At 43.9% G+C, this 25,892-nt stretch overlaps 7 protein-coding genes and 1 non-coding gene across 10 annotated transcripts; 5 read left to right on the top strand and 3 right to left on the bottom strand.

The window, feature by feature from the left end:
* LOC148386499 (histone H1-like) lies at window positions 1-775 on the bottom strand. The gene has a single exon (XM_088398283.1). The coding sequence runs from the start codon at window positions 721-723 to the stop codon at window positions 91-93; it is 633 nt and encodes a 210-aa protein (XP_088254409.1). The 5' UTR covers window positions 724-775; the 3' UTR covers window positions 1-90.
* Window positions 776-2,219: 1,444 nt separating this feature from the next.
* On the bottom strand, window positions 2,220-2,748 carry LOC148386498 (histone H4). The gene has a single exon (XM_088399241.1). It carries the CDS (start codon window positions 2,658-2,660, stop codon window positions 2,349-2,351), a length of 312 nt encoding a protein of 103 aa, XP_088255367.1. The 5' UTR covers window positions 2,661-2,748; the 3' UTR covers window positions 2,220-2,348.
* ncf1 (neutrophil cytosolic factor 1) lies at window positions 2,319-6,547 on the top strand. The gene is made up of 11 exons (XM_088399240.1): window positions 2,319-3,395; window positions 3,466-3,546; window positions 3,611-3,686; window positions 4,344-4,509; window positions 4,712-4,764; window positions 4,829-4,951; window positions 5,161-5,268; window positions 5,341-5,458; window positions 5,537-5,644; window positions 5,724-5,899; window positions 5,984-6,547. The coding sequence occupies exons 1-11, from the start codon at window positions 3,324-3,326 to the stop codon at window positions 6,145-6,147; spliced, it is 1,245 nt and encodes a 414-aa protein (XP_088255366.1). The 5' UTR covers window positions 2,319-3,323; the 3' UTR covers window positions 6,148-6,547.
* Window positions 6,548-6,728: 181 nt separating this feature from the next.
* On the bottom strand, window positions 6,729-6,800 carry trnaw-cca (transfer RNA tryptophan (anticodon CCA)). The gene has a single exon. It is a non-coding gene; the product is annotated as a tRNA-Trp (tRNA).
* Window positions 6,801-7,435: 635 nt separating this feature from the next.
* On the top strand, window positions 7,436-13,261 carry st6gal1 (ST6 beta-galactosamide alpha-2,6-sialyltranferase 1). Its single transcript, XM_088398123.1, has 9 exons — window positions 7,436-7,665; window positions 8,422-8,496; window positions 10,038-10,244; window positions 10,305-10,661; window positions 10,727-10,991; window positions 11,085-11,182; window positions 11,247-11,348; window positions 11,413-11,587; window positions 11,661-13,261. Exons 2-9 carry the CDS (start codon window positions 8,485-8,487, stop codon window positions 11,918-11,920), a joined length of 1,476 nt encoding a protein of 491 aa, XP_088254249.1. The 5' UTR covers window positions 7,436-7,665; window positions 8,422-8,484; the 3' UTR covers window positions 11,921-13,261.
* A 718-nt stretch (window positions 13,262-13,979) lies between these two features.
* LOC148386494 (odorant receptor 131-2-like) lies at window positions 13,980-14,979 on the top strand. The gene has a single exon (XM_088398125.1). It carries the CDS (start codon window positions 13,998-14,000, stop codon window positions 14,943-14,945), a length of 948 nt encoding a protein of 315 aa, XP_088254251.1. The 5' UTR covers window positions 13,980-13,997; the 3' UTR covers window positions 14,946-14,979.
* Window positions 14,980-15,165: 186 nt separating this feature from the next.
* Window positions 15,166-20,517, top strand: uimc1 (ubiquitin interaction motif containing 1). 3 transcript variants are annotated; one of them, XM_088398120.1, is made up of 19 exons: window positions 15,209-15,294; window positions 15,756-15,860; window positions 16,017-16,098; window positions 16,163-16,266; window positions 16,359-16,509; window positions 16,614-16,750; window positions 16,828-17,304; window positions 17,393-17,599; window positions 17,669-17,773; window positions 17,855-17,898; window positions 17,989-18,182; window positions 18,315-18,355; window positions 18,427-18,517; window positions 18,686-18,946; window positions 19,033-19,105; window positions 19,167-19,269; window positions 19,428-19,476; window positions 19,564-19,597; window positions 19,752-20,517. In XM_088398120.1, the coding sequence occupies exons 1-19, from the start codon at window positions 15,217-15,219 to the stop codon at window positions 19,921-19,923; spliced, it is 2,508 nt and encodes an 835-aa protein (XP_088254246.1). In that variant the 5' UTR covers window positions 15,209-15,216; the 3' UTR covers window positions 19,924-20,517. The 3 variants fall into 3 exon arrangements, with proteins under 3 accessions (XP_088254248.1, XP_088254246.1, XP_088254247.1); XM_088398122.1 differs by lacking the exon at window positions 15,756-15,860 and having other exon boundaries at window positions 15,166-15,294; XM_088398121.1 differs by lacking the exon at window positions 15,756-15,860 and having other exon boundaries at window positions 15,268-15,295; window positions 16,012-16,098.
* A 107-nt stretch (window positions 20,518-20,624) lies between these two features.
* LOC148386492 (hexokinase-2-like) lies at window positions 20,625-25,678 on the top strand. The gene is made up of 12 exons (XM_088398124.1): window positions 20,625-20,764; window positions 21,041-21,096; window positions 21,326-21,416; window positions 22,565-22,727; window positions 22,898-23,046; window positions 23,125-23,244; window positions 23,316-23,411; window positions 23,471-23,570; window positions 23,635-23,818; window positions 23,882-24,037; window positions 24,429-24,662; window positions 24,741-25,678. Exons 3-12 carry the CDS (start codon window positions 21,357-21,359, stop codon window positions 24,925-24,927), a joined length of 1,449 nt encoding a protein of 482 aa, XP_088254250.1. The 5' UTR covers window positions 20,625-20,764; window positions 21,041-21,096; window positions 21,326-21,356; the 3' UTR covers window positions 24,928-25,678.
* Window positions 25,679-25,892: the final 214 nt, after the last annotated feature.

Here is a 25,892-nt window from a genome sequence, read left to right as displayed (position 1 = left end):
TAAAAGAAGGAAATTTCTCTTTAGTGGATGTGGTGGTGGCTCTTAAAAGAGCCTTTGGTTGTTTCAAAGTAATGAAAAGCCTGAGTCAAATCACTTTCTGGCTCTTTTCGCTGCTGGCTTCCTGGCTGGTTTCCTGGCTGGAGCTTTCTTGGCAGATGGTTTCTTCCCCTTCTTCGGGGTCTCCTTTTTCGGCTTGATCTTTGGCTTAGGCTTGCTCGCAGCCTTTGTAGGACTGCTCGCCGACTTCTTGGCCTTTTTCGGGGTGACCTTCTTGTCAGGCTTCTTGGCTTTCCTCACAGCCTTTGCAGGAGTGCGTTTCTTGGGAGATGATGCCTTCTTGCTAGCCGTGGCGGCCGCCTTCTTGGCGGTGGTTTTCTTCTTGACCTCTTTGGTCTTCTTGGGTGCCGGTTCCTTCTTGGCGAGTTTGAAGGAACCAGAAGCGCCGATTCCACTGGTTTGAACCAAGACTCCTTTGGCCACCAGGTTGACCAGAGCGCTGTTGATGCGCTTGTTGAGCTTCACCACGTCCACCTCCATGCGCGCCAAAGCTTTCTTGATGGCGGTTACCGACATACCTTTGCGCTCCTTAGATTCGGCAATCACCTGGACGATCATTTTCGGGAGGCTGGTGCCGCCGTTGGTCGCTTTTTTCGCCGCCGGCTTCTTCTTGGTTTTCGCCGCCTTGACGGGGGCAGCTGCGGGTGCCGGGATTTCTTCTGCCATGATTTTTTCCTCTCGTGTCCTGTTGAAAACAAGTTGTCGGGCTGCGAGCGGGAGGCGGGACTTATAAGGCACATGAGAACCGTAGAGACTCAACCCAGCCGCAGTTTAGCACTCCAGCGAAATATGGACGCGCTTTTTGTGTTTTCTCTTCCACTTTCAAGCCTAAAATAACGAGATAAAATCAAACCCACGAGTATATTTTTTACACGAAATAATAGATAAGTCCCCCATCTTTAGCCCCCGATTACTTTTATCGGTGAAAATGATCTGGTTTTCTTACTAGAGCTTTCAAACCTTACCGGTTGTTCGTCATTCGGAGACGTCCTCGACCATTTTTCGTCACATTTTGTCCTCAAAATGTGTCAAATTTAAAGGTGGTCGTCGCGATACAGGTTTGGACATTAGGAGAGACATCTGAGTTTGGATTCAAATCAACTCCGCTTCATAAACGGTTTTATTTTTTATTTTTTCGCCCAAAATTGGGACGGTGGTAAACACAAGACTTTTTCGCGGTGACCCCGGGGCGGTTACGAGTCGACAACATACTTGAGGATCGAATGTGTTTATCAATTGTTTTCATGCATAAAAAATCAATACGTGATAGTGTATTGATCACATAACTTGAACTTAGTTTGGAATTTAAGTGGCTTGATTTGATCAGGTTGTTCACATCGGTGTGAGGTCATTTTAAGATCCTAATCCCCATCATCATCTTTTGTTATTCTGAGGCAGTTTCAGACAATTATTTTATTTTTTGTTTCTTTTGTGTCAGGTCAAAGAAGTTCAATGGATCCACCACAATATTTGTTTCATTGGGGGGTTCAGTTCCACTTTTTCGCTAAATTCCACATCACCTTGTAGGGTGTTATGATTTTACGACAGTGCACATTCTGTGGTTGTGCATTAGAAGCCGATCGGTGACATTTGTGAAAACTAATAATACAAATACTTTAAATTAATAGATTACTTAAAAATGTACCCCTAGAAAACATTGAGTTAATCCAATAAGAATGAATCTACTTGAATGCTTTTTTAAAATCTTTATTCCTTTTACCTGATATGTTTGTGAATGTCTTTGCTGTGATATTATAATTTTAAATAAAGAAATAAATACTCAATTTTTGTATTCAATGTGTAGGGGACATTTTGGAACAAAAGATGTAAAGAAAGAATATTGTACTTTTATTAATAACCCAAATTTATGCAGACAGCTTTACTTATGCTCTAATAACAGAACAATTGGCCTTTTTCAGATTTTGTGGACGTAAAGTATTTTGCATTAGTGTTTACTACTGAAGTTTAATGCCAAATAAATTAACGATATTGATCAATCTTGAGTGCAAAGAGGATGAATTTAGAATTTGCACACAATTTAAATGAACTTAGTTTGTAGGCTTTTTATTTTTAGCATTTAATACCTTGACTTTATCTTGGTGAGGGTCTTTTAATTTCCTTTATATTGTATGACGGTGATTTAGTATTTGAATACGCCACAATTGACGTTACTTGGTTTTAATGATGCTTGCAAGAGCACAAAATCACAACTGCACGGAAGTCAACTCTTTAAGGGACATGTGGGTGGCTCTTAAAAGAGCCGTTGTTTTGCTGGTGAGCTGCCGTGGAGTTTACCCGCCGAAGCCGTACAATGTTCGGCCCTGCCTCTTCAGTGCGTACACCACATCCATGGCGGTCACGGTCTTTCTCTTAGCGTGCTCGGTGTAGGTGACAGCATCACGGATGACATTCTCCAGGAACACCTTCAGCACACCGCGAGTTTCTTCGTAGATCAAGCCGGAGATACGCTTCACACCGCCGCGACGAGCAAGACGCCTGATGGCGGGCTTGGTGATTCCTTGGATGTTGTCTCGGAGAACCTTACGGTGACGCTTGGCGCCCCCCTTGCCGAGTCCTTTACCTCCCTTACCTCTTCCACTCATTTTAGCCGGACTGTACTGTCTATCGATTCGAAGTGAATGATACTTTTCAGCGGAGACTGACTGGACTATAGTCTCCAACTGCGGACGTGTTAGAAAGCACCCTGCAGCCACGTCACTCTTTTCGGCGCCCCGCTCAGCACTTCCTACTGCAACGTCATTCAAACGAATGAATGAGTACCCGTCATAAAGTCAGAAAACTTCACGCTTCCTCATATCAAGTAAAATTATTATAATTATTATTATTTTAAGTTTTACACACGCACGAAAGAATATATAATTTTCCACATTGATTAAATAGAGTTAACCGAACCGCTGCTGGTTGTTGCTGGACCGGTTGTTGCTAATGTATATTGTTTTAGCGTAACTTTAACGATTTCCCTTGCATCATTATGTTTTCTTTCTCCAATATGTGGAGGAGGAAGTTTGCCAGAGTGCGTTTCTTTCTTCCTCATTTGCATATACCGTAGTATGATATCTTGGACTCAGGCCTTTCTGTGTGTATTTAGCACGGTCCTGCAGTGATCTTTAATGAGGATGCAAGCGAAAGAGGAACTGATGTTTGCAACATGTTGCGGTCGCAATGGAGGCGCGCACAAGCACGCGCACATCTTATAACAAGGCTCCAGCAGACTCTCAAATCATTTGATCTCCATCCGTCCAAACATGGAAGAACTCTACATAAGACACGTGAAGCTGCTCGGCTTTGAAAAACGTTTTTACCCCAGTCAGCACTATGTGAGACTCCAATCATTAATCTTTTATTATTATTATTATTATTATTTATTTATTTATTTATTTATTTCAGGTGTACATGCTAATGGTGAAGTGGAGTGACCTTGCAGAGAAATTGATCTTCAGGACATATCCTGAAATGTACACATTCCATGTAAGTATCTTTTTTTTTTTTAATAACAAGGCTGGTTGAAATGCTTTCGATTTCTAATCCCCAGAAATCCCTGAAAGAGATGTTTCCTATTGAAGCAGGCCAAATAGAAAAGAGTGACCGAATCATTCCATCGCTTCCAGGTAAAAAGTACTGTTGAATGATTTGGAAAATTAATCAAATTGTTTTTTTGTGCCCTTCAATATTATGATTGCAATTTTAACATAATAATAAACACTTTGACTTGCAGTCTTCTAAGCGATCGCTATGACAACTTCACAAAAAATTACCAAACATGTGTAAACACAGGTCATTAAATCAGATTAAAAATTGAATAATAATATCAATAATAATATCAGTGGCTTTATTGCTTCCAATTTTCATGTTTCATGACATGTTGAAGCTTATGGGTACTTTATTTCAAATTAGAAATGCGTATAGGCCCGGGGCATTTTATTTAAGGAAGCACCTGTGTGTCAAAACTTTTGACTTCTCTCTTTTTTTTTCCCTCTTGCTTTCTTTATTGATGCAAGCCAGCACAAGAGAGGAAATGCATGAAATCAGATAGAATCCACAATTTTCATCACTTTGTACTCAAGTTGATTGCAACACTTCCTCTAAGGTCGTGCAAAAAGACTTTAAATGTTTTCTGTTTTAATTCTTACCGGTAAAATGGCAAAATCTTAGAACCTTCTTGATTGTATAAATAATTCAAGAGTAAAACAAAATACAGAAAAACTAATCATTCGCTGCACAGGTGACTTTTTGACTAACACTTAACCATCCATTGTGCCCTCCAGCACCACGGTGGGTGGAGAGCCAAAGGTCACGAGAAAGCAAGCAGAACACGTTGACCGAGTACTGCCTGTCGCTGATCGCTCTGCCGTCGCACATCTCGCGCTGCGCGCACCTCAACGCCTTCTTCAAAGTGCGGCCTGAGGACGAAAATCCTCCAGCTCCAAACACGTCAGTTTCCATTTACATTCAGATTACAATCATTCTAACTCACTAAATGACTAATTAGCCGTTAGCGAGATAAACTAGCTTAACTAAGAAAGTAACAAATTGAAAGGCATGACACATTTTTGTATTGTGATCTGTATTTTCCATAAGAAAAGAATTAATCACTGTTTACGTCATCCCAATAAAATGCTTATTTTCTTTTCAGAGGCAAAAAAACGGAAATCTTCTTAGAGACCAAAGTTAGCAACACCATATCTGGTAAGACTTGTTTTTATAATTGTGTCATTTTCTACCTTACCTGGTTTTGTCCCCAATTTTTTAGAGATTTCCGGGCCCATCATACTGGACACATATCGAGTGATTGCAGATTTCACCAAGACGTCCAAACACGAGCTCAACCTGTACACGGGAGACTTGGTGGAAATTGTGGAGAAGAACCAGAATGGTGAGAAACTCGAAAGGTCAAAATAAAAACATGATAAAATGGTGGCATTATATTATGTATAATCGTATGCATTTGTTGTTATTAGCTGGTTAGCTAAAAAGGAGTGTTTTTCTTGTTCGCTAGCTAGCTAGCTAAAAGTGATCAACCTTGTTACTAGGTCTGGTAGGTTAGTTATATTTCGTGGACTTCAACATTGCTTTTCCATTCAGGCTGGTGGTTCTGCCAGTGTGAGACCAAACGGGGTTGGGTTCCTGCCACCTACCTGGAACCCTTGGATGGACCCGAGGAGGCAGAAGACGGGGAGCCAAATTACGAAGGTAACACTTGGTCCTTTAAATTGTTTTTTTTTTAATCAAGTGGATTTATTTAAACCATTATTTCCCACGAAGGAGAGTTGCACATCGCAGTCCAAGCCTACAAGGCAGAAACGGACGATGAGGTCTCGTTGGAACGGGGGGAAACTATTGAGGTCATTCACAAGCTCTTGGACGGCTGGTGGGTTGTCAGGTACAAAAGGTCGCTGCTTCACTTGTAAGTAGAATAATTGAATTGTTTGACTTAAGTTTGCATATAATTCTTGCTCAGGAAAGGTGAGGAGACGGGTCACTTCCCTTCCATGTACCTGCAGAAAGCAGGAAAACAGGCCAAATACAACGACGAGCAACCTCAGACACAGAAACCACCACCTCGCAGGTCCATTAAAAAATAATTGTTCTTATCCCGCAAACTTAATTTGCTGGATCCCAAAAAAATAGCCTTATACTCTCTCCAGGTCCACCATTAAGAACGCCAAGAGCATTCACGACCGATCCCGACAGCGCCTCAGCCAGGAGGCCTATCGAAGGAATAGCCGCCGATACCTGCAGCAGAAGGGCGGACAACCCACCGCCCAGCCCCGAAAATCCAAGATCCCAGAAAAGTCGCCCCTGAGAGAGCGGAAGAACCAAGGTAGGACATATTTCTTGGAAATAACGCCCCCACCATTCCCACGACAACACACACCAAAAGGTGACTGACGTGTGTGACCTACAGGGAACATTCCCGAGCGGCGCTTCAGTTCGGAGAACGAGCTGAAACCAGAAGCCCCGGTCATCCCGCCTCGACCGAGTCCAGAGCTCATCCTGGAACGCTGCACCGACAACACCCGCAAGAAAGTCAGCATCCGCAACTCTGGAAACAGAAGCAACAGCACCTAGTGAACTTCACTTGGTGTCCCTCAAGGGTCAACCTTGCACCCCCTCCCATTCCTACAAGTTTCTCTTCCAGTACTCATTTATTAAATAGTCCCTTTGTTGTGGTGAATCAATTGCTGATTAAGTTATTGATGAATCGCCCCATTTGACTTTTTTTTAATGAAAAAAAATATTATAATTGTAAATAACTGCTTCCCAACCGTGTGTGTTATCCAATTCCATTTAATGGGTCCGAAAATATTATCAAGTGCCAACAAATAATGTCATGACTCAATAAATATTGGAAACACTTTTGTAGACGACCTGGTGGCAGTAGTATTGCGAAAAGCTTTGGCGTTTTTGTCTCTTCTACTTTCTTACAATTGCAAAATAATGTCAATAAAGGCGCTATTGTTCCTTAAAAGATGTTACTCAACAAAAAGGTTTGGCATATTTGGGGGCAATTTGCAGCTGAACCTTGCACATGAACTTGTGACGCTTCCAGTCTGTGTTGCAATCTGCTGTCGGACATTTAAATGTCGGCGAAAATGGTGTGAGATTCGTTCAAGGGAAAAAAAACAGGTTAAGGGAGGGAAGAAAATTTATGACCCCGACGTGATTTGAACACGCAACCTTCTGATCTGGAGTCAGACGCGCTACCGTTGCGCCACGAGGTCGACGCGGTGGAGGGTGTAAAATTTTGTATACATAGTTGTAGTAAAAACCGTGCACGATTAATGCGTGCACGCACTGAACGTCAGCTTTTAGCGACTAGCTAAGGCCTCGCTCTTCCTAAATAAAACGCTATGCATTCTCTCAGGCCAGTTAAGGTACCCTGGTTTCTCCTCACTGTCCCATTCCAAACTGCAATTTTTTTTATCTGCATCGTATTTGCTCCCTTTTTATACGGCATGTGTGTGTGTTTTATCACATCGTGTTTGTCGTCCAAATAGTAACATTTAAAGATGGTCTCCAATGGCGACGGATGTGTTCCTGTTTTCCCTCCTTTTCCCCACTGCAGCGATGTTGCGTGTCTTTCTTGACTGCAGTAAAGTGAAGTCTTTAGAATTAAGGCCAGACTAACCGGATCATAGCTCAGTATATTTTCAAACTACAAAACTATACAACTGACGTTTATGGTGTCAAAGTTCAGATCACACAATACAGATGATTATGTTTAAATTACGTATTACGTTTTCTACAATCTATATACACTTTATATTGACAGCGTCTAGTATAAACAGCAGAAACACGAGACAACACTTTTATTTTGAAAACAAACGGAAACACAAGTGTAATGTAGTTTGGCAACTTTATGCTCGCTCCCCTGCGGGCCGAAGAGGAGCTGTGCTTTCTCCAAATGCGACTTGGAGTCGGTACTCACTGGCATTCTTCGTCGGGACCACCATGGCGGTGCAAGCGATGGCCTACTTCGTGCAATAATATCGCCTTTTCCGGTGGAGGCAATTGCGTAATAGGAACGGGAATCTGGCAGGTGCGGGGCGATGCTGAAGGACCGAGGAGGACCATTACTTCAAACAGGTCAGCCAGTCTATCTATCTATCCATCTATCCTTCTATGTTTGGAGCATACCTATTCTGAGCCAACCCTTTTACAGTCCTCCCCCCATCTATCTATCTATCTATCTATCTATCTATCTATCTATCTATCTATCTATCTATCTATCTATCTATCTATCTATCTATCTATCTATCTATCTATCTATCTATCTATCTATCTATCTATCTATCTATCTATCTATCTATCTATCTATTTTTTCTTGAACAAGTTGCAAATGCTTTGGCACATCTATACAATTAATTGATTAATTGATTGATTTTGATTGAAACTTTATTGATCCCCAAGGGTTGGGGAAATTTAGGCCCCAGCAGTATTCATACCACAGAGTATATAAAAGACACACAGATGACATGAGCATAACTCAATATTTCTTCTACGTAGCGTCCTGTACTTATTTATTGTGTTATTTGTTTATTATTTATTCATCAATCTTATTTATTCATTGTTTGTGCCTTCTTTTATTTTCTTGTGTTGTTTACTTGTACGTACATTGTGAACTATGTCTTGTCACTGTGGGATCCTTAAGGTCCTTATTTTCTAACCAAAACAAATATGACAAGCATGACTAACCTTTTTTTTTTTTTTTTTTTTGAAATAGTTCTTGTTAAGTGAAGAGAATTGTTGTGATGTGGATGACAGTTTCTTTCCAAAGAGAATTGGAAAGAATCGGAATTTTGCAATCAACTTTAGATCGTGACAATGTGTCTTTGTTCGCAGGAAGTATGAGAGGAGAGCGAAAGGGAACGGAGCGTTTCTAAACAACAACAGCGACAACCTAACATGGGCTACAAGGTACAAATCGTTAATTGATGATTGAGGAAGTTGGTCGTGTTTTTGGTTTACGATAAGAGTTCTCACAGTTGTAGCGACTTCCCCATTGTGATTCTGAACAGGGAATATTTTCATCAGTAACACACTTGGACAATAATTAGCCCTTAAATTATCATGTGTTTAAAAATATATATATATATTCTCTTGCAGTTTCACACGAATTGAAAATACACATTTACAATTGTCTTTCTACTATATTATAGTCGATAGAAATAATAGAATCATTAGATATTTTTAATCATTAATATACAGTGAATTGTTTATTTTGAGGACAGTCAGCGATAAGCATCCCGTCAGATTTTTTGCTTTTGTTGGAGTCGGGTCACGTGACCCGCGTTCAGCTCTGGAAAAGAGGGCAAGGGGATTCAGGCCGACATCTTTAAGCAGATACTGAGTGACACTGCCATCTGTCGCTACATCCTCGGGCAACCATTATGTTTTTTTCTCGTTCTTTTTTTTATATATTGTCGCAAATCCATTTTAGACCTTCCTGATGAACTTTGACCTCTGATTTTTAATGGTACAGTTAGTACTCACCCTATCTTGGAGACTATTGGATCAAAATTTTGCAGAAACTCAATTTTGTGGTTTTTTTTTTATAATAGTAAAGACCTTTCAAGGTTGTTTTTCCCCGACCCAAAAAATAATCCGCTTTATGAGTTTTTATGTCAACAAAAAACACAAATATTTGCCATTCACACATTTGTCATCGCTGTACCCTTGACCTTTGACCTTTATTTGAAGCTTGTGGAAAACCCAGAAGCCAACAAACACATAGAACACAGGAAATCATAAATAGGACATCCCAGTCAAAACAAAATGGAGCAGCAGCCTCCTGAAAGGCCTCTTTACTTTTTTTTTTTTTTAATTCCCCCGAGGGCAGTCGTAAAAACAGAAAAAGGGAAAATCTCCTCGCTCGGTCGTCATGCAAAAAGAGCGGATTAATTTTCCATCAGATCCATGGCAACCATCAATCATTACCCGATCCACGAAAAGTGTAAACGACAACCAGGTCAAGTTTGGTAAGAGCGAGCTGTCCTCAGATTTCCTTCTTTTGTTAGATTTTTTTCTCTTCGATATAGTATCAGCCATGTTTCTCTTATTTTCTACAGTTGCTCATGTTTCTTCTTGTTCCTCATACGTTGCCCTAAGGGAGATAGGGGCGTGATTTCGAGTCAATCTCTTTCTCATTGACTTTTTTTTTTCTCCTTTACGATATGACGGCCACATTTAGGACATCTGGAATGGGAGAAAAAAACACAATGAAGCTTTTATGCAGGGGGAAATCCCAAAACAGTCCCAACTGATGGTCCAGATGACCGAAGCCCACTGTTTATCAATCTTTTTTTGTTTTTTGCCACCATCAAATTTCCGTTTCCATCCAGAAGATACAATGAAGAATTAAACATCCACCTGTGTCTTTCATACAAAGTAGATTTTACACCAAAACATGAAATCAGTATTTCAATATTCTGTCTTGACATTTTTTTTTTTTTTTGGAGATCCCTGGGGCAGCGATGGACCGTGTGAGCCTGCTGTGGCGTCTGCGCCGTCGTGCCCGCCGCGGCGTCCTTTGCATGGCCTTCTTCGGCATCGCCATGACGCTGCTGTACGCTCTATGCGCCGAGAACAGCGTGGTCGTCACCGACGCCATCTTCGGCGTGCGGGCGCGGACTCGGGCCCAGCCTCGCACAAACTCCGTCGTCAAGGTACACGTGATAGCAAAACTGATTTGCAAATGTAACTCCATCACGTGACCACCCCATCAGGTGCTCCGAGGCGGCTCCAAACTGGCATACGTGGACCCCCAGAAGCTCCCGGGTGTGGTCCCGGGCGACCCCCACCGCCCCATCCCTGTGCTGTCCTCACCCAACCAGACCCACGAGCACCAGCCCACCAAGCCAAAGCCCAGGGAGGGTCAAGGTTTCTTCACCAGCATCCTCCCGCGGCCCTTCATGCGAGCGCTGGACACCATCTTCGGGGTCCGCCGGCGGGGCCAGCTGAGCGGCAAAGCCAGCGACGCCGAGTTCTTCGGGCCTAACAGCCTTCTGGGAAAGGTCTGGAACGAGCACATGTCCAGTGGCATGCTGGGGAACCGGTTGAAGAAGGTGGTCCACAACTACCAGGTGAGAACAACTGAACTGCTTATTTGCATCTTCTATTTTCTTGGGCTAACTTTTCAACCCTCCAGGCGATGAACAAATACAACGTGGAGCTCCCCGACGCGGCGGACTTGGCCCGGAGGCCCGTGCTGAGCGGGCAGGAGCTCTTGTGTCAGCTGAAGAAGAAGGTAGCGCTGTCCACGCTGACAGCCTCTCTGCCGCCTTTCTCTTCGCTTCCATGGGCTTCGCAGTTGCCGCCCAAGTCGCTCGCCTCCGAAGTGGGGCCCTTCAAAAGCTGCGCCGTTGTCTCGTCCGCCGGCTCGCTCCGGGACGCCGGCCTCGGCAAAGAGATAGGTGGGACAAATCAAACGCTCCACACCTCAAAGTGCTTCAACTTTCATTTTCTCTTCTTCTTTCTCACGTCCCCTTCTGCGGCTTCAACGACAGACTCCCACGACGCCGTGCTACGCTTCAACGGAGCCCCCACCGAGCGCTACGAGAAGGATGTCGGTTCCAAAACCACCATCCGCCTCATCAACTCGCAAGTAAAGCCGCAGTCGCCGTGACAACGACTCAACTTCCCCTCTCTGACAAAAATTCACGTCATAGGTGATGGCGTCCGACGACCACCACTTCCTGTCTAGCTCGCTGTACAGCTCAGGTGTATTGGTGGCCTGGGATCCCGCTCCTTACTCCGCTAACCTCACACAGGTATCAGACTTCTGTAGAATGTGGATGAAATCACGTTACCAAGCTGACGGCGTCCATTTTGTAGTGGTTAGGCCACACCGACTACCCTATCTTCACCCAGTATCAGCGCTACAGGCGGCTGCACCCTCAGCAGCCCTTCTACATCTTGCACCCACGCTTCCTCTGGCAGGTGTGGCAACAAATCCAAGACAACATGCCGGAACCCATCCAGAAGAATCCGCCCTCCTCTGGCATGATGGGTATGATCCGCACTGTTGATCCTGCAATGATTTTTTTTTTCTCATTAAAGATTTAATCTTTTCCTCCCTTCAGGTACAGTACTGATGATGTCCATATGCGAGGTGGTGCACGTGTACGAGTTCCTCCCGTCGCGACGCAAGACGGAGCTGTGCCACTACTACCAGCGCTTCTACGACGCCGCCTGCACGCTGGGCGCTTACCACCCGCTGCTCTACGAGAAGAACCTAGTCAAACGTATGAATCAGGGGTCCGACCGTGACATCTACACCCACGGCCGCGTCACGCTGCCCGGATTCAGCAGCCTCTCTTGCAACACAACACGTCCAGGTTAAACCAGGAAAAAAAATGCCGAGTCGTAACACACACTGGAATTCTTATATTTTAAATGTGCCTGCTGAAAATATTATGTCATATACATTATATCCTTAATAGGATCGAGAAATTCAGAAGGGGAAATTGGCACGGAAGATTTTCGGCTTCAGGGTATACGGCGGTTTCAATAAGTTGAAAACCGCTAAAATTTTGCATTAGCGGTAAAGCAGTCAGTGAGCGTAACGCTGAGGCCGAATATTGTTTTGAATTTCGAGTATCACTAATCAATGGTATCATTGATGTATTACTAGAAGGCGTTTACAATTGTTGAAATAAATACGACAGACTCCCTTCAGCTAGTTAAATAGCATAGCTAACATCTGTTTGTTTTCGCCCTGGTGTTATTTCATAAAGCTTACATGAGCAAAGGAGTAGCTACTCGTTTTATGAGGAATATGTTTTTTAAACGTACTACATTTTGATTGTACTCAGATAGCTTATTTTATTTTTAAGTTCAACTACTGAGGCAGATAGCGAGCTAATTTGCACAGCTAGCTAGCATAGCTAACAGTGTTTTCAATCTGATGTTGTTTCACAAAGCCAAAAGCCAAGAATTCGTTACCGGAGAAATGTTATCCCGTAGCTGTGCTACATTTTGAGTTTATTCTGGAAATTATCATTTTCTTTTTACGTCGTCAAACGTGCCAATGAAAAAAATGTTACAGAAGCAAAGCTAGTTAGCACGTCCGCTTCACAATTCAGAGTTTGCATGTTCTCCGGGTGTTCTTGTTTCCTCCAAAATTCCCAAAAACATGCGTGCTTGGCCGATTGACTCCCAAGTTTTTTTTTAATGTACAATGTGTTTCTAGACTCCGTTGAATTATTGATGTCAGTGCATTTCTGAAGGCAACATTTGATCTCTCTATGCAGCCGCTCGTCAAACATTGCATGCTTCATTTCTCTTCACTTTGTTTTACCTCGAAGTTGCACGTCCCTCTCAAATTTTGCCTTCCTATTCCTTCTCTTCCGAGGAGTCACTGTTGCTGATGTCAGTGAGGGATAAGAATATTCCTTAAATGTTCCTATCATCCCCCAATATGTTAAACCCAACCAATATACAATAAAAATTCTGGGGATCATTAAAAACTAGTTTTCATAAATTTAGTACAAGACTTTTGGGAAAAGTGGTATTCATGGTGTTCTTCTAGCTTTCATTTTCCTATAAGATGGACAAAAAAATAATAATTCTTGATGTTGGGTGTTTTCAGGGGGTTGCATGTTCTCTTCTGTTCTGTCCATCACTGTAAGAAACATCAAAAATCAATGTCACTGCCTGAATAATAAAGTAGACTGTGATTCAGGCCTTTGTGTTTTATTATGACATCTTAAATCTGCCATGTTACAAATCCTCCATTTTAAAGTAGAATTTGGTCTCAAGGATACAAAACCTGTTTGAGAACTTATTTGAGGATATGCAGCTTTGCCTTCAAGGCAGTTCAGCATGCTTGTTTGAGTTGTGTTTTTATTGGCTCTTAAGGATATCAAACCTGTTTGAGAAGTTATTTGACATCAGGGATATCCGTCTTTCCCCTCAGTGTCCTAAACAATGGCTGTGTCTTATAAATTGTCCCCCACCCACACATTATTTGGACCAACCCATGTTTATGTAGAATATTGACGAACCTTACAGAAAGATAAAAAGTACAGAAGAACTTTGAAAGTTAGCCATGACATCATGCATACTGAAGTTTCTTTTTCAACTCATGTCCCCACAGAAACACAAACGTAACACCTCCAGGACTCATTAAGTCAATATTTGGTCAAAACATGATGAATAATTGATGCGTCCAAACACGTTGTTTTTTTCAACAAGTGTCCCCTCAGACATGCATACATAATACCCGCAAGACTCATTAATTAAGTCAATATTTGGTTAAAAGTTGGTGTGCCCGAATGAGTCTTTCGGGGACAAGGTCAAAGGTGGGGTGGGGGCTCAACATGGAGCAAGCAAACATATAAAGCCAGCGTAGAGTCTGCTGTGATAGGACTCAATATTTACTGTGTAAATGTTAATGCAGGGTCCCCCCCACTACATTCATGCTACCCACCAACGTGACCTTCTGGATCTCCCCGGAGGAGCGAGCGTTGTCTGCAGCCCTCATCGCCTTCATCAGCGTTATCTTCTTGGTGGTCAACGGGCTCATGCTCTTCACCTTGAGGAGTAAACGTGTGTTTCGGGAGACATCACGCCACATGCTGCTGTACAACCTGCTACTTGGAGATACCGTGCAGCTTGCCCTCGGCCTGTTGTTGTACTTGTTCAACGTCTCCCGCGTCATGATGGCGTACGATTTATGCATCGTGCTCAGCGTGCTCAACAGTCTCACCAGTAGGATATCACCGATGATGCTGGTGATCATGTCGTTGGAGAGATACGTGGCCGTGTGTCACCCTCTCAGACATGCTTCTGTTATGACTGTCAGGAACACGACGGTGGCAGTGATCACCGTGTGGGTCTTTAGTTTTCTAAATGCTTTTATTCAGGGGCTTTTAATGCTGCTGTTTCGTGCAGACAAGATGGAGAGTTTGCTACGTACGTACAATTGCAACAGTGCAAATTTCTTCTTTGTGCCTATTTCGGAAATGTACTATAAAGTGTCCATATATGTTCTGTTCATCACAGCAAGCCTGAGCATCCTTTTTAGTTACGTCGGCGTGGTGGTGGAAGCCACATCGGCGGCCACGGACAAAAACTCGACCCGTAAAGCTTTGAACACGTTGCTGCTGCATCTGCTACAGCTTGGCCTCTGCCTCTTGTCCACGTTCTTCTCCAGCATCATGACATTCCTCGCATCTTTGATGAGCTGGGAGACCACGGTTCGAATCCAGCTTGTTTTATTTGTATGTGTTTTCCTACTACCCAGATGTTTGAGTTCTCTTATTTACGGGCTGAGAGACGAGAACATCCGAGTGGTGATCATGGGCCGTCTCTGCTGTCGCCTCAAAGTGTCAGTCGGTACCGTCAAAATTGCGCATGCGTCCTGAGAGCACCATTCAAACTTTACTCCTATTGCTGTCAAAAAACACTTGCTGGCTTTATTGGTTAATAAATTTTTTCAGAAAAGGTTTGCCTTCGTATTTTTTGACTTTCCTGTGGATATATTTGCGACAAAACGAAATTGTATTTGATTTGTGATGTGGTGCTCGTGCCTCCCACGCCCTAACAGTCTTTGAAGGCATCGTCACACAGAGGTCGTCAAAACGAACCTGTCGAGGGGATGTTGGTTTTTCCTTACAGTCTGTGAAGGCATCTTCGATGATGATGCTCACGTTATTGTTACGTCACTACACAGACCGAAACAAACATGGCGCCGCGAAAGTGAGGGAAAACGACGTGAGTGTCTTTCAACTCATTTCCTCACCTACTGTGTGCTGTTCATTCCTTCGTAAAACTGACGAACATTACATTTTTGTTTTTAAGCCTTATTTTACTGCTGTCTATTCAAAACGTATCCCGCCGTGTAGTAACTGCTGTTAATAGTGTGGTTCTATTTTGTCTCATCAAATTGACACTTGAGTATTTTCAATTTGAGTTTCTCACTTCGTGCTACAATTATCTGGAACAGAACAATTTTATGATAATTACCAGGCAAACATTAACCACGGATGTGTATTCCACAATTTGGTGGCTAGGAGCTCTTCAGTTTTTAGTTTTGTGTGAGGAACATTAAACAGTAAGACAGGCAGCAGAACACAAAGGGACAAGCAGGAATGGATTACAACTTCTCTTTTTTTAAATACCACACCGAATATAACTCCAGAAGTTGTTTTCTGTGTGTCAAAATAATGGTGTAGCCGAGCAGGATGCCACAGAGGAAGCAACGTAACAGGGACGGACACCCTGAAAGCCAGTTGCAGCAAGACACACAAAAGAACGTAGCTGTCAATGATGAGGAGCAGGTACAGATTTAAAAAAAAAAAAAAAAAAAAAAAAATCACTTGAGCATTTACCGCACTCTGAACAAGCAGCCTTTTCATACCATCCACCGTACATGCCAAACTTAACATTTGACACCCCCGGTTAACAGCAGCGTCTTTGTGTTCTCTCGGGATCAGAGCACCATGTCACGTCTGCCACCATCCTTGTCGGACAGAGAAAGAAGATGGAGAGACAGGAAGTGCAAAGCCAAACCTCAAGGTAGACACGTTTTCCATAAACATGGGGAAACTTCTGCTTTTACTGATGTGAAACTGTTTCTCAGAGATGACAGAAGATGAGATGATGGCCTTGGCTCTGCATCTGAGTACGCAGGAAACCAGCACGCACCATGAAGACGCTGCTGTTACGAAAGCCATCAAAGAGAGTGTGAGTACAGTCAAAGAAACATCTAGGACGACGTTTTGTCTCGTGAGAAAGATTACAAGTCGGCATGATATTTTGGTGTCTGTCCCTCTTAGATGTTCAGCCAGGAGCCCTCTCGGCGTCAGAGCCGGCTGACCCAGTCAGAAACCGCTTGCTCAGGACCAGGTGGTTGGTACGTCAGCAGCTGGCCAGAGTCGACCATCGATCTGACGGCATCGGGCGACGGCTTCACGAACCCGAGCCAAGGTGAGTCGCTCGTAAGCTCTATCTGGAGATTTTGTCATAAGTCTTGGTCTATGTGGTTAACAAGCAATTGTAAACTGCTTATGTGTGTGTTTGTGCTGTTGTAGAGGTGAAAGGTGAAACTAAACAAGATCAAAAGCGGAAAGGGACGGAAACTCCTCTGTCGGACTTGCCGTCAAGCCCAGATATCTCCACTCAGGCGTGGCTCGGTAATTCCGAGTCTGAATTGTTGGACTCGCCGCAGGTAGCACACTCAGTTCCAAAATATTTAAATAGAATCAAATGACATCACGGTGGTCATATCTTTGTTCTCTCTATCAGAGCTCCGATTCGACGCAGATCGACGACTCTTTACTCCGGAAATCCCCCGTCTTCTCCACGAGCGGTCGCAAAGCCCGGGTGGCCGTTTTCCGGCTCAGCCAGGATACGCTGGAGAGCTGCAAGACCGCCGGCTTGACGCTTAACTCGCAGCACTCAAATGACGACGGCCTTCCTTCGGCACGACGCAAAAGTCCCGTCTTCTCCGAGTCTGACACGGGAGACGAATTTGTCCAGTATCTAAAAAGCCCGGTGTTTGGCGATGAGGCTCGGCATGACCCGTCTGCGCAGGAGAGGAGTTTATCTTCTTCTCCGCCCGTCAGCCCGGTATTCCCGAGGAGTCCGGCGCGCTCCAAGAAACTTGCTGACTCAAAGAACTCAACACTCTCAAAAAGTCATCCGGTCGCGGACGATTCATCTGAAACGGAACTCACGAGCGACACGACGCTATGTTGGTCCGACGAAAACGCGGATGAGACGGTACGTTAAAGAGTTCTGTTCGGGAGGGGCGGGGTCCATCAGTGGACACTTTCGGGCTTTGAGCGATTCTCCTTGGATTGTGTTGTAGCTGGTCAACTCACCTAGTCCAGTCTACCCGGATGAGAAGCGCTTTCAACAGGCCCCTCAGAACCCGGAGACCGAAGCGGGCCCGAACAGCAGTTTGCGTGTTTCCAGTCTGAACACTGGGCAGCCTGTCCCCAACCAGTCCACAGTCCACTATTACTGGGGGGTCCCCTTCTGTCCACGTGGTTTGGATGCAGATGCTTACACGCAGGTTGTCCCCCTCGCCCTCCCATTTGCGTTCACACTAGTCTTGAAATAACTTTGCCGTGTTGCTTTTCAGGTGATCGTGGCCCAGATGGAGGTGTACGAGAAGAGTCTGAAGGAGGCTCAGAGGGGTCTGTTGAGGAAGGCCCAGTGGGGCGCCCCCATCCTGCCACAATCAGAGGTACAAAGATTGAACAAGAAAATATCTCTTGATTCGTATGATGATGTCATTGACTCAAATGACGATCGTTTTTTGTTCCAGAAATCCTCGTTATCAGACTCCTCCCATATTAAAGTTCCTCGAAGGTGAGAACTTGCCTGAACCACCGGGAGTAGACCAGCTCCCGGCTCATGTTTTGCTTTTCACCAAGCCAAAAATTAATTTCCATGTCATAGGCGTGGCCTCAGACGCAAAGACTGTAAGATGGGCAATCAGGACGCGGACAGCCTTTTGTTGGAGGAGGAGGAAGAGGACGATGAGGAAAAGAAGGAAGAGGAGGATCAGGAGGAGGAGAATGAGGAGCTGGAGATTGAAACCGGACGTGAAGAGGGAGATCAGACCGACATTGACGACTGTGTCGTTTGTCCAGGTACTTCCACGGAGCTTTACTCCATGTTTCAAGTGACACAATTATAAGCAGAAACTTTGAAGAAGGAAAATAATTGTCAGCAGCACCTCACGATTATTTCAATTTCATTGGATCATTTTGTGATACTTTCAGAGACCCAAATGAGTGAGGAAGATTACGTGGATCCGCTTAAGGTGACTGCTGCTTTTGCAACGGAGCTTTGTTTGCTAAACAAGATCTCACCATCTGCGTTCCTCCTCCGCAGCTTGACAGCCCGGAGTGTCCCAAAACTGTGACGAGCGATGACGGTCAAAGCGTTGATGGTCAAACTATGGACGAGGAAAAGATGATGGATGGTGAGGCTTACTTCGGAGACATGCACATAAATATATATTTTTTTTAGAATTAAAAAGACTTGGTGGTTGTATTAATTCCACCACATGTAATGTTTTGATGTTTAGTCAACTCAAATTTAAAAGTCGCCATAAACAGATTCAAGTCGAGTGTCTTTAACTCGGTTACAGTCTCGGCAGACGGCAAGACTCAGACGACGTACTTCGTCGGCGGTGACACGGGTCGAAACCCCACCCTGACAAATGATGAGGAAGAAAGAGAACCAGAAAGGTCCCCCTCGCCTGAGTTGGAGACCGTCGGCTTCCAAGCGGCCGTGGAGTGTCCCCTTTGCCAGGAAACGTTCCCCGCGTGCAAAATCGAGAGGCACGCGGCGTACTGCAACGGCGACATGGAAACAGAGACGGTCGTCATTGCGGATGAACATTCGGAAGGTTGGAGAAAGGCATCCAAAAAGTTCAGAGTCACCGCTGTGCTGGTTCACCACTTGATGTCAGTGTTTCTGCCTTTTACCCTGCAGAGCTCTTCAAGCCTAGAAGGAAAAGGAAAAGATGGACAACAGAAGAAGAGGGAGACGCCGCCTCCACTGACAAGTATGTCATCTTATCAAAGTGGTTCAGTTAAGAAAATAAAGTTCATCCACTCTCCCAACAGAATCCAGGAGAAATGTTACATCTGCCAAAAAGCCGTGGCCCTACGAGACTTCAGCAAGCACACCGATCTCTGCATCCAGCAGAGGGCGACAAAAATACCCGAGGTAGGACTCAAGTGGCCATCTTTTTTTTTTTTTTTTTGTCACACACGCACACACATTTACACTAATTTCACCCCGATATCATCAGGGACTCCCAGGACTTGCCCAGCATGCCCAAATAATTCACAATAGTCTTTTTATTTATTTTTTTAACCATTCAGCAGGGAAATCTGTTGGCGGCTCTGGAGCATTCAGAGAGCAGGTACGCAGGTAAGCCCAACACTCACCAGTCGCTCGACTCCCAAAACAACCAACAAAAATTTTTTTTGTGAACTTGTATCCATTCGTCTTTGGCAGGAGCTGGGCCGTCCAGTTGCAGACTCCAGCGAGGGTAAGTAAAAAAATTCTTCTTAAATATTTCATTTATTATAATAATTTGTTAATTCTAAAAAGAAAATATATTTTTTGTCATTCTCTAAATTATTTTTTAAATTTGGGGGGGGGGGATTGACAAAAAAAAAAAAAAAAACTTGTTTCCCCTTCAGTGACGTCAGCGATCTGACGGACAACGACAAAGAAGAGGAAGCTGGCATTTCCATGCTGGCCCTCAGCGACTCGCCCATTAAGTCCTTCACGCCCATCTCGGAGGCCACCGACTGTCTGGTGGACTTCAGGCGCCAGCAGCGGCTCAAGAAACCCAGCCACAAACGAAGGTGAAGAAGGGGTTGGGGGTGGGGTGGGGGGCTTAATGAAGACCGAGTGACCAACGTCAGCACACCTTGGAACTGATGTCCACTTATGCAACACACTTGAATGTTAAGAGGGTTCTCCGACTCCCTCGCAACTGTATACTGTACTGTAACATTCCCTTTTATTTTTTAATTTCATGTGCAATTTTCTCGACTTCAATGCAACAACTGCATTTTGTGATTGCATTTAAAATTAAATAAGAATAATTGGAATTTGCATTAAAAAGCATCTGTAGCTAATACGCGGGCCAATGACAGGAACATCGTCTCAATTTCTTTCATTCAGCTGTTTTTTTTTCTTTATTTTTGTTATTCATTAAAAGATTGGCTCTTTTAAAATAAAATATTGTTAAAAAATTTGAATAGATCTGACTTTTTAAATTGGGTTTAGAGATGAGCCATCGAGAACTGCCGTGTGATTGTTTATGCAAGATTTCCGGTTGTTTCTAAATTCACTTAATTGGACATGATCTGGACCCGCAAGGTCCCACATGACCGTGCATGTCAGCAAGAAGTTTTTTTTTTTTTGCTGAGCAATAAAATCTGTTACTTCCATCTCACATGCACACTGCTCATGATTATTTTTTGTTATTTCATCAGGTTGGAGCTTTTGCGTTTCCTCCCCCAAGTGTGTGCGTGTGACGCATTGTGACACAGTTGTGTTTTATCATTTCCATCTAAGTCAATGCTGCCCCCTTGATGTGCCTGCTTGCATTTGTTCTTCCTCTTTTTTTTTTTTTTTTTTTTGGGTGCGCTCGAGCTTGGAAGTTGATGGCTGAGCTCGCTCAGTGTGGAAGAGAAAGCAGCAGGTGAGTGATGTCGTCGTCTTCGTACACTTGATTTCCTGATTTTGCGGTTATTCAACGTTTGACAACTCGGCAGAACCTATTTTCCTCCTGTAGGAAGTGGCGCTTCTTAGTTTCGTGTAGTCCAACTTTTTTGAAAGACCTCAAACTTGTTCTACCTGATTGACTGACACTGTTGCCTTATTTGAATTTCAACTGCAACACACTGACAAACCTGTCCTTAGTCTATTCTGGGCTAATTAATATCTCATTTTTAGTTTTTGTTTCATTCCTGAACAGAAACCAGTTTTGGTGATTCCAGCCTGCTTGAACAATCGGCCGGGTATTTCAGACGGGTAAGGACGAGGCACACCCAAAAAAGCATCTTCTGACTCAATTTTAATCACTGTTGACATTGTAGCATAGTTTCCATTCATATTATGGTGAACCCTCAAAATCCATTACAGCCACACCCACATCAACTTTATATTTGAGTTGAATGCCTACCATATGCTTTGAAAACATTTCGACTTATGAAATGAACATTTACTTTTGTGTTTTTTTTTTTTTCTCTTCTCTTTGCAGGTGAGTAATAGAATCACAAAGACGAGCGAGAATGAACGCCGACATCTGCACCATCCACGTTGACGGCATCCCCCTGGACACGCTCAGTAAGGTGCATGTTAAGCTCGGCTCGTAATGTTGCACAAACATTTCGCTCATTTGCAGTTGTCATCGAACTTCTCGAACTTAGCTTAGACCTTTTTTGTACGCGCCTCAATTGCGTCCGCCATATGTGTCGCCGATATTAACAAGGGTTACTGCTGTCATTTTATTTATTCTGTTTTCTTTAGCACTTTGAGATTTGCCTGCAAATGTAAAGTGTATTATAAATAAAATTCATTATTATTATTAACAAAGGTGGAATTCCGTGACATGGCAATGAAGTGCTGCCTCCGTGAGTGAAAATAAAAATACAACCTAGGCTTTACCACTAATATTTTGAATTTGGTGTAGTTTCCTCAATTATACTTTCATCTGGCTCTTCTCGGCTGATTTGAGTCATGATGGAGGAATGAAGTCAAGTAGCAACAGGTCCAGCGGAGAGCGCAAGGCTCCATTATGACAACATGTAAATGGCGAAAGGAGGCGTGCGCTGACATGCCTGTTGGAAAATTACTGGCAAATGACGACAAACTAGCGCCGTTTAGCTTCCACAAATGTCCGCTGTGATCATGACACCTGCTTCTACCGAGAAAATCCAACCGAAGCAGGATGTGATGAAAACACTCCGGTGTTGCAATGAACACAAGCACTACTTTTATACCGTTTACAGACCTGTATGTTTGCTTAAGAGCGTTTTATTGCAAAAAGAAAACAAGGCGTGTACATCCACTTCAATATTTTATGTTACAGCTTTATTACAAATATTTCTGTTTTCTCCCCATTTTATCATGCTTTTGAATACGATGAGTTAATTGAGAACAAAACCACATGCCTTATATGTTGGAAGAGGGTGTGCAGACTTGTACAACCACACCAAGAATTTTTACAGCTTTATGGGTAGACAGGAAAACGGGAAGTGTTGCTGCGGTCTCGAGGTGATCGTAAGCGTCTTTGCTTTCCTGCCCAAATGACGCTACCCTCTGCATGCCAACCTTTTGGCCCCCCGCCCCCACCTCGCCTTTTTATTCCCTCGTTATTCTTTCCATTTATGGCCATGTAACAAACTAGAAGGTGGAATAGATTTGACTTCCTACTGGACTTTTCTATTATTCTGAGTATTAGCTAGCAAAATAAAAAATCCTCCCTGCCGTTCCTCAGGTTCAAACCTACCTGAAGCCGTTCATGCTGTCCCTGGAGGTCCTGCAGCAGGTTTCCGCACGACTGGAACGTGACCTGAGACGAGGCCTGGGGAGGCACTCGCACCACAGGGCCGCCGTCCAGATGCTGCCCACTTTTGTCACAGCCACGCCGGACGGGACGGGTAACTTGCAATTCTTTGCAAAGCCTAGAAACTCCCATTAATCTCCAGTCCACATAAACACGCCCTCTAGTGGCGATGAGCAGCATAGGCTGATAACTGAAACTGGTCCTATAGAGTGAGACAAAAAAATATTTTATTCCTGGATAAACAAAAGTTGTTGCACCAAACAGAAAAAGGCGACTTCCTGGCTTTGGACCTGGGCGGGACAAACTTCCGGGTGCTCCGCGTGCGAGTGCTGGAGGAAGAGCAGAGGATGGTGAAGATGGACAGTCAGATCTGCGCCATCCCGCAAGACATGATGGAGGGACCTGGAGAAAAGGTCTGAATCATACCACGATAGCATTTTTTTTTCTTATGCATGCTTTTAAATCGAAATTCTCACATTGACTGCTCGCAGTTGTTCGACCACATCGCCGCCTGTCTGGGGGAATTCCTCAAGTCGCAGAATCTGCAGGGCAAAATTCTCCCTCTGGGCTTCACCTTTTCTTTCCCCTGCCATCAGAAGGAAATTGATAAGGTCTCACACACACTCCAACCATCCAATTTCAGTTTTTTGTCTGACGTTCTGTTTGTGTGTGTGGGGAGCAGAGCATCTTGATCCGCTGGACCAAAGGCTTCCAATGCTCGGGGGTGGAGGGCCATGATGTGGTGCAGCTCCTGCGAGAAGCAATTCAGCGGCAAGGGGTAAGTCGTGTCGGTCGTTGGGCGCCGCCGATTGAAAACCGACTGACGTTGTCCTTCAGGATTACGACGTGGGCTCCATCGCCATGGTCAACGACACCGTGGGCACCATGATGAGCTGCGGCTACAGGGACCAAAGCTGCGAGATCGGCATGATCATCGGTGAACACGCAAAATACAACGGCGCCGTACCCCATGTGACCCGCTAAGTAGTTCTCCATTCCAGGCACGGGCACCAACGCGTGCTACATGGAGGAGATGAAGAACGTGAAACGCGTGGATTGCAACCAAGGACGCATGTGCATCAACACCGAGTGGGGCGGCTTCGGCGACAACGGTTCGCTCGCGGACATTCAGACCGAGTTTGACGTCCAGGTGGACAAGACGTCCATCAACCCCGGCATCCACACGTACGTGTATGGAATCATATCACGCAATGTTCCCCGCCGCAACAGATGTGTGTTCTTCTGCAGCTTTGAGAAGATGATCAGCGGCATGTACCTGGGTGAGATCGTGCGCCTCCTTCTGGTGAAGATGACAAAAGACGGGCTGCTGTTCAAGGGGCAGGCATCGGAGGCGCTGCTGTCACCGGGCGGATTTGAGACCAAGTACATCTCCCACATAGAAGAGTGAGTTCTTGTTATTTTATTTTTACCACATTATTGTCCTTAATTAGTTTTCTCATACAAATCTCTCTTGAAATATGTTTAAAGCCATGGTGCGCTGCTCTCTGTTGGACTTTGCTTCCCTCTAGTGGTCATTTCAGAGAGGTGCACATAAAAAAAACAATTTGAAACAAAGTACCAAAAGTAAGTTACCAAAATTAATTTCAAAAAGTGCTTTATTTCAAATCAAATTAAATGATGTTTTGATATTTCATCAAATATTTCAAAATATTGAAAGGAGAACCAACTTTTTGAATGAAAAATATGTAAATGGGTGGAATATGACGATGATTATTATTATAATATATTATAATTATATGATTTTTCAGAGTGTGTCTTTTTTTTTCACCTTCAGAGAGCTCAATGGCCTGGAGAACGGGAACAAAATCTTGAGCAACTTGGGTCTGGCGTGGGAGCCGGTGGACGTGCGTGTGGTGCGGATGGTCTGCGACACGGTGTCGTCGCGCTCGGCTCGCCTCTGCGCCGCCGCTTTGGCCACCCTCGTCAACCGCATGAGGGTCGCCCGCGGCCTGGAACGCCTGAAAACCACCGTGGGAGTGGACGGCTCTGTATACCGCAAACACCCCAAGTAAGCCACCGAAAAAAAATTTGCAAACATGAAACAAATTAAAAGTCTGTTGCTCATGTGTATTTGACTCACCCGTAGCTTCAGCGCCGAGTTGCAGGCCACGGTGCGCCAGCTGGCCCCCAAATGCGACGTCAGCTACCTGCTCTCGGAGGACGGCAGCGGCAAAGGCGCCGCCATGGTAACGGCGGTGGCGCTGAGGCTGGCCCGCGAGTCCCGCCTGCTGGATGACAGCGACGGTGAGGACAGCGACGACGAAGAGCAATGAGACGCCTCCGACGTTACCGCACATGGCTCCGTTTCCCTTTTGGTTTTTTTTGTGTTGGTATGGTACAGACTAAATTTGAAAGTTCTCAAAGTCTTCTTTTTCAAGTTTATTTATATAGCCCTAAATTGCAAACAGTCTCAAAGGGTTCCACATAGACAAACAAATTGACAATTATTCTCAAAGCATCCCCTGATCTTAAGCTCCCAAATGCTTTGAATGCTTTAGTTAATCTGTTTCACTTTTTCCACATTTTGTTGGGTTCCAAAATGGATTAAATATTTTTTCCTCAAACTTCCACACTTAATAACTGGAACATGAAAAAAAATACAGTTTTTTTTTTAAAATTCAGAAATTGTATGTACATACAGGCAACGTGGGTAATATAAAAAACAAACCTATCAAGTCTGTCTTGAATCCATTTTGGAATAACAGTATATTTTCAGCGCAACAATACTACCCCCTAGCGGTCAGTTTTTATATTTCATACAACTCTTGCCAGTTAAGCTTTTTTTAAAATGCAAAACATTTCAGCCAAACTCATACTATTTTTTTTTAATTTTTTTTTAAATGTTGTACAGTTATAAGATTAAACTCATGTGTCTTAGATTTTTTTTTCAGATGATAAAAATGCAAGAATATATTTATATATTTTGGAGAAAATGCATAACATTTACTTTTATTAGACGTCATATAACTCACAATTCTACTGCACGACTATCTTGAGACATAAAAGCCTGCGTGAAACATTTAACCCTTTGCTAAATATTTCTTTTCTAGAGACTACATTCTTATAAAAGTTACGGTCATAAATCTCGCCTGGATTTGGACATTTATGTGTAACTCTTCACCTTCATTTTCAACTGGGATATCAGAAAATAGCAGGCTGCATATTTCTAGACATGAACAATGGATGCTGTCATTACAGCCTACATTCAATGCTCAGCAACCCCCCCCCCGAAAACCCC

This window comes from Syngnathus floridae, chromosome 15 (assembly GCF_059516105.1).
Source record: "Syngnathus floridae isolate MCC-2025c chromosome 15, RoL_Sflo_1.0, whole genome shotgun sequence".
Taxonomy (NCBI): domain Eukaryota; kingdom Metazoa; phylum Chordata; class Actinopteri; order Syngnathiformes; family Syngnathidae; genus Syngnathus; species Syngnathus floridae.
Note: the sequence above shows the minus strand (reverse complement) of the source record. Positions and strands in the feature narration are given on the sequence as shown.

Bases quoted from the DNA above. Each gene is read 5' to 3' on its own strand.
- LOC148386499 (XM_088398283.1), bottom strand. From the start codon at position 723: ATGGCAGAAGAAATCCCGGCACCCGCAGCTGCCCCCGTCAAGGCGGCG.
- LOC148386498 (XM_088399241.1), bottom strand. From the start codon at position 2,660: ATGAGTGGAAGAGGTAAGGGAGGTAAAGGACTCGGCAAGGGGGGCGCC.
- ncf1 (XM_088399240.1), top strand. From the start codon at position 3,324: ATGGAAGAACTCTACATAAGACACGTGAAGCTGCTCGGCTTTGAAAAA. The intron at 3,547-3,610 runs GTAAGTATCTTT...TCTAATCCCCAG, and splicing joins CTGAAATGTACACATTCCAT to AAATCCCTGAAAGAGATGTT. The intron at 5,900-5,983 runs GTAGGACATATT...TGTGACCTACAG, and splicing joins GAGAGAGCGGAAGAACCAAG to GGAACATTCCCGAGCGGCGC.
- st6gal1 (XM_088398123.1), top strand. The intron at 10,992-11,084 runs GTGGGACAAATC...CTTCAACGACAG, and splicing joins CGGCCTCGGCAAAGAGATAG to ACTCCCACGACGCCGTGCTA. The intron at 11,183-11,246 runs GTAAAGCCGCAG...TTCACGTCATAG, and splicing joins TCCGCCTCATCAACTCGCAA to GTGATGGCGTCCGACGACCA.
- LOC148386494 (XM_088398125.1), top strand. From the start codon at position 13,998: ATGCTACCCACCAACGTGACCTTCTGGATCTCCCCGGAGGAGCGAGCG.
- uimc1 (XM_088398120.1), top strand. From the start codon at position 15,217: ATGATGATGCTCACGTTATTGTTACGTCACTACACAGACCGAAACAAA. The intron at 16,267-16,358 runs GTGAGTACAGTC...TGTCCCTCTTAG, and splicing joins CGAAAGCCATCAAAGAGAGT to ATGTTCAGCCAGGAGCCCTC. The intron at 19,477-19,563 runs GTAAGCCCAACA...CGTCTTTGGCAG, and splicing joins TTCAGAGAGCAGGTACGCAG to GAGCTGGGCCGTCCAGTTGC.
- LOC148386492 (XM_088398124.1), top strand. From the start codon at position 21,357: ATGAACGCCGACATCTGCACCATCCACGTTGACGGCATCCCCCTGGAC. The intron at 23,047-23,124 runs GTCTGAATCATA...GACTGCTCGCAG, and splicing joins TGGAGGGACCTGGAGAAAAG to TTGTTCGACCACATCGCCGC. The intron at 24,038-24,428 runs GTGAGTTCTTGT...TTTCACCTTCAG, and splicing joins TACATCTCCCACATAGAAGA to AGAGCTCAATGGCCTGGAGA.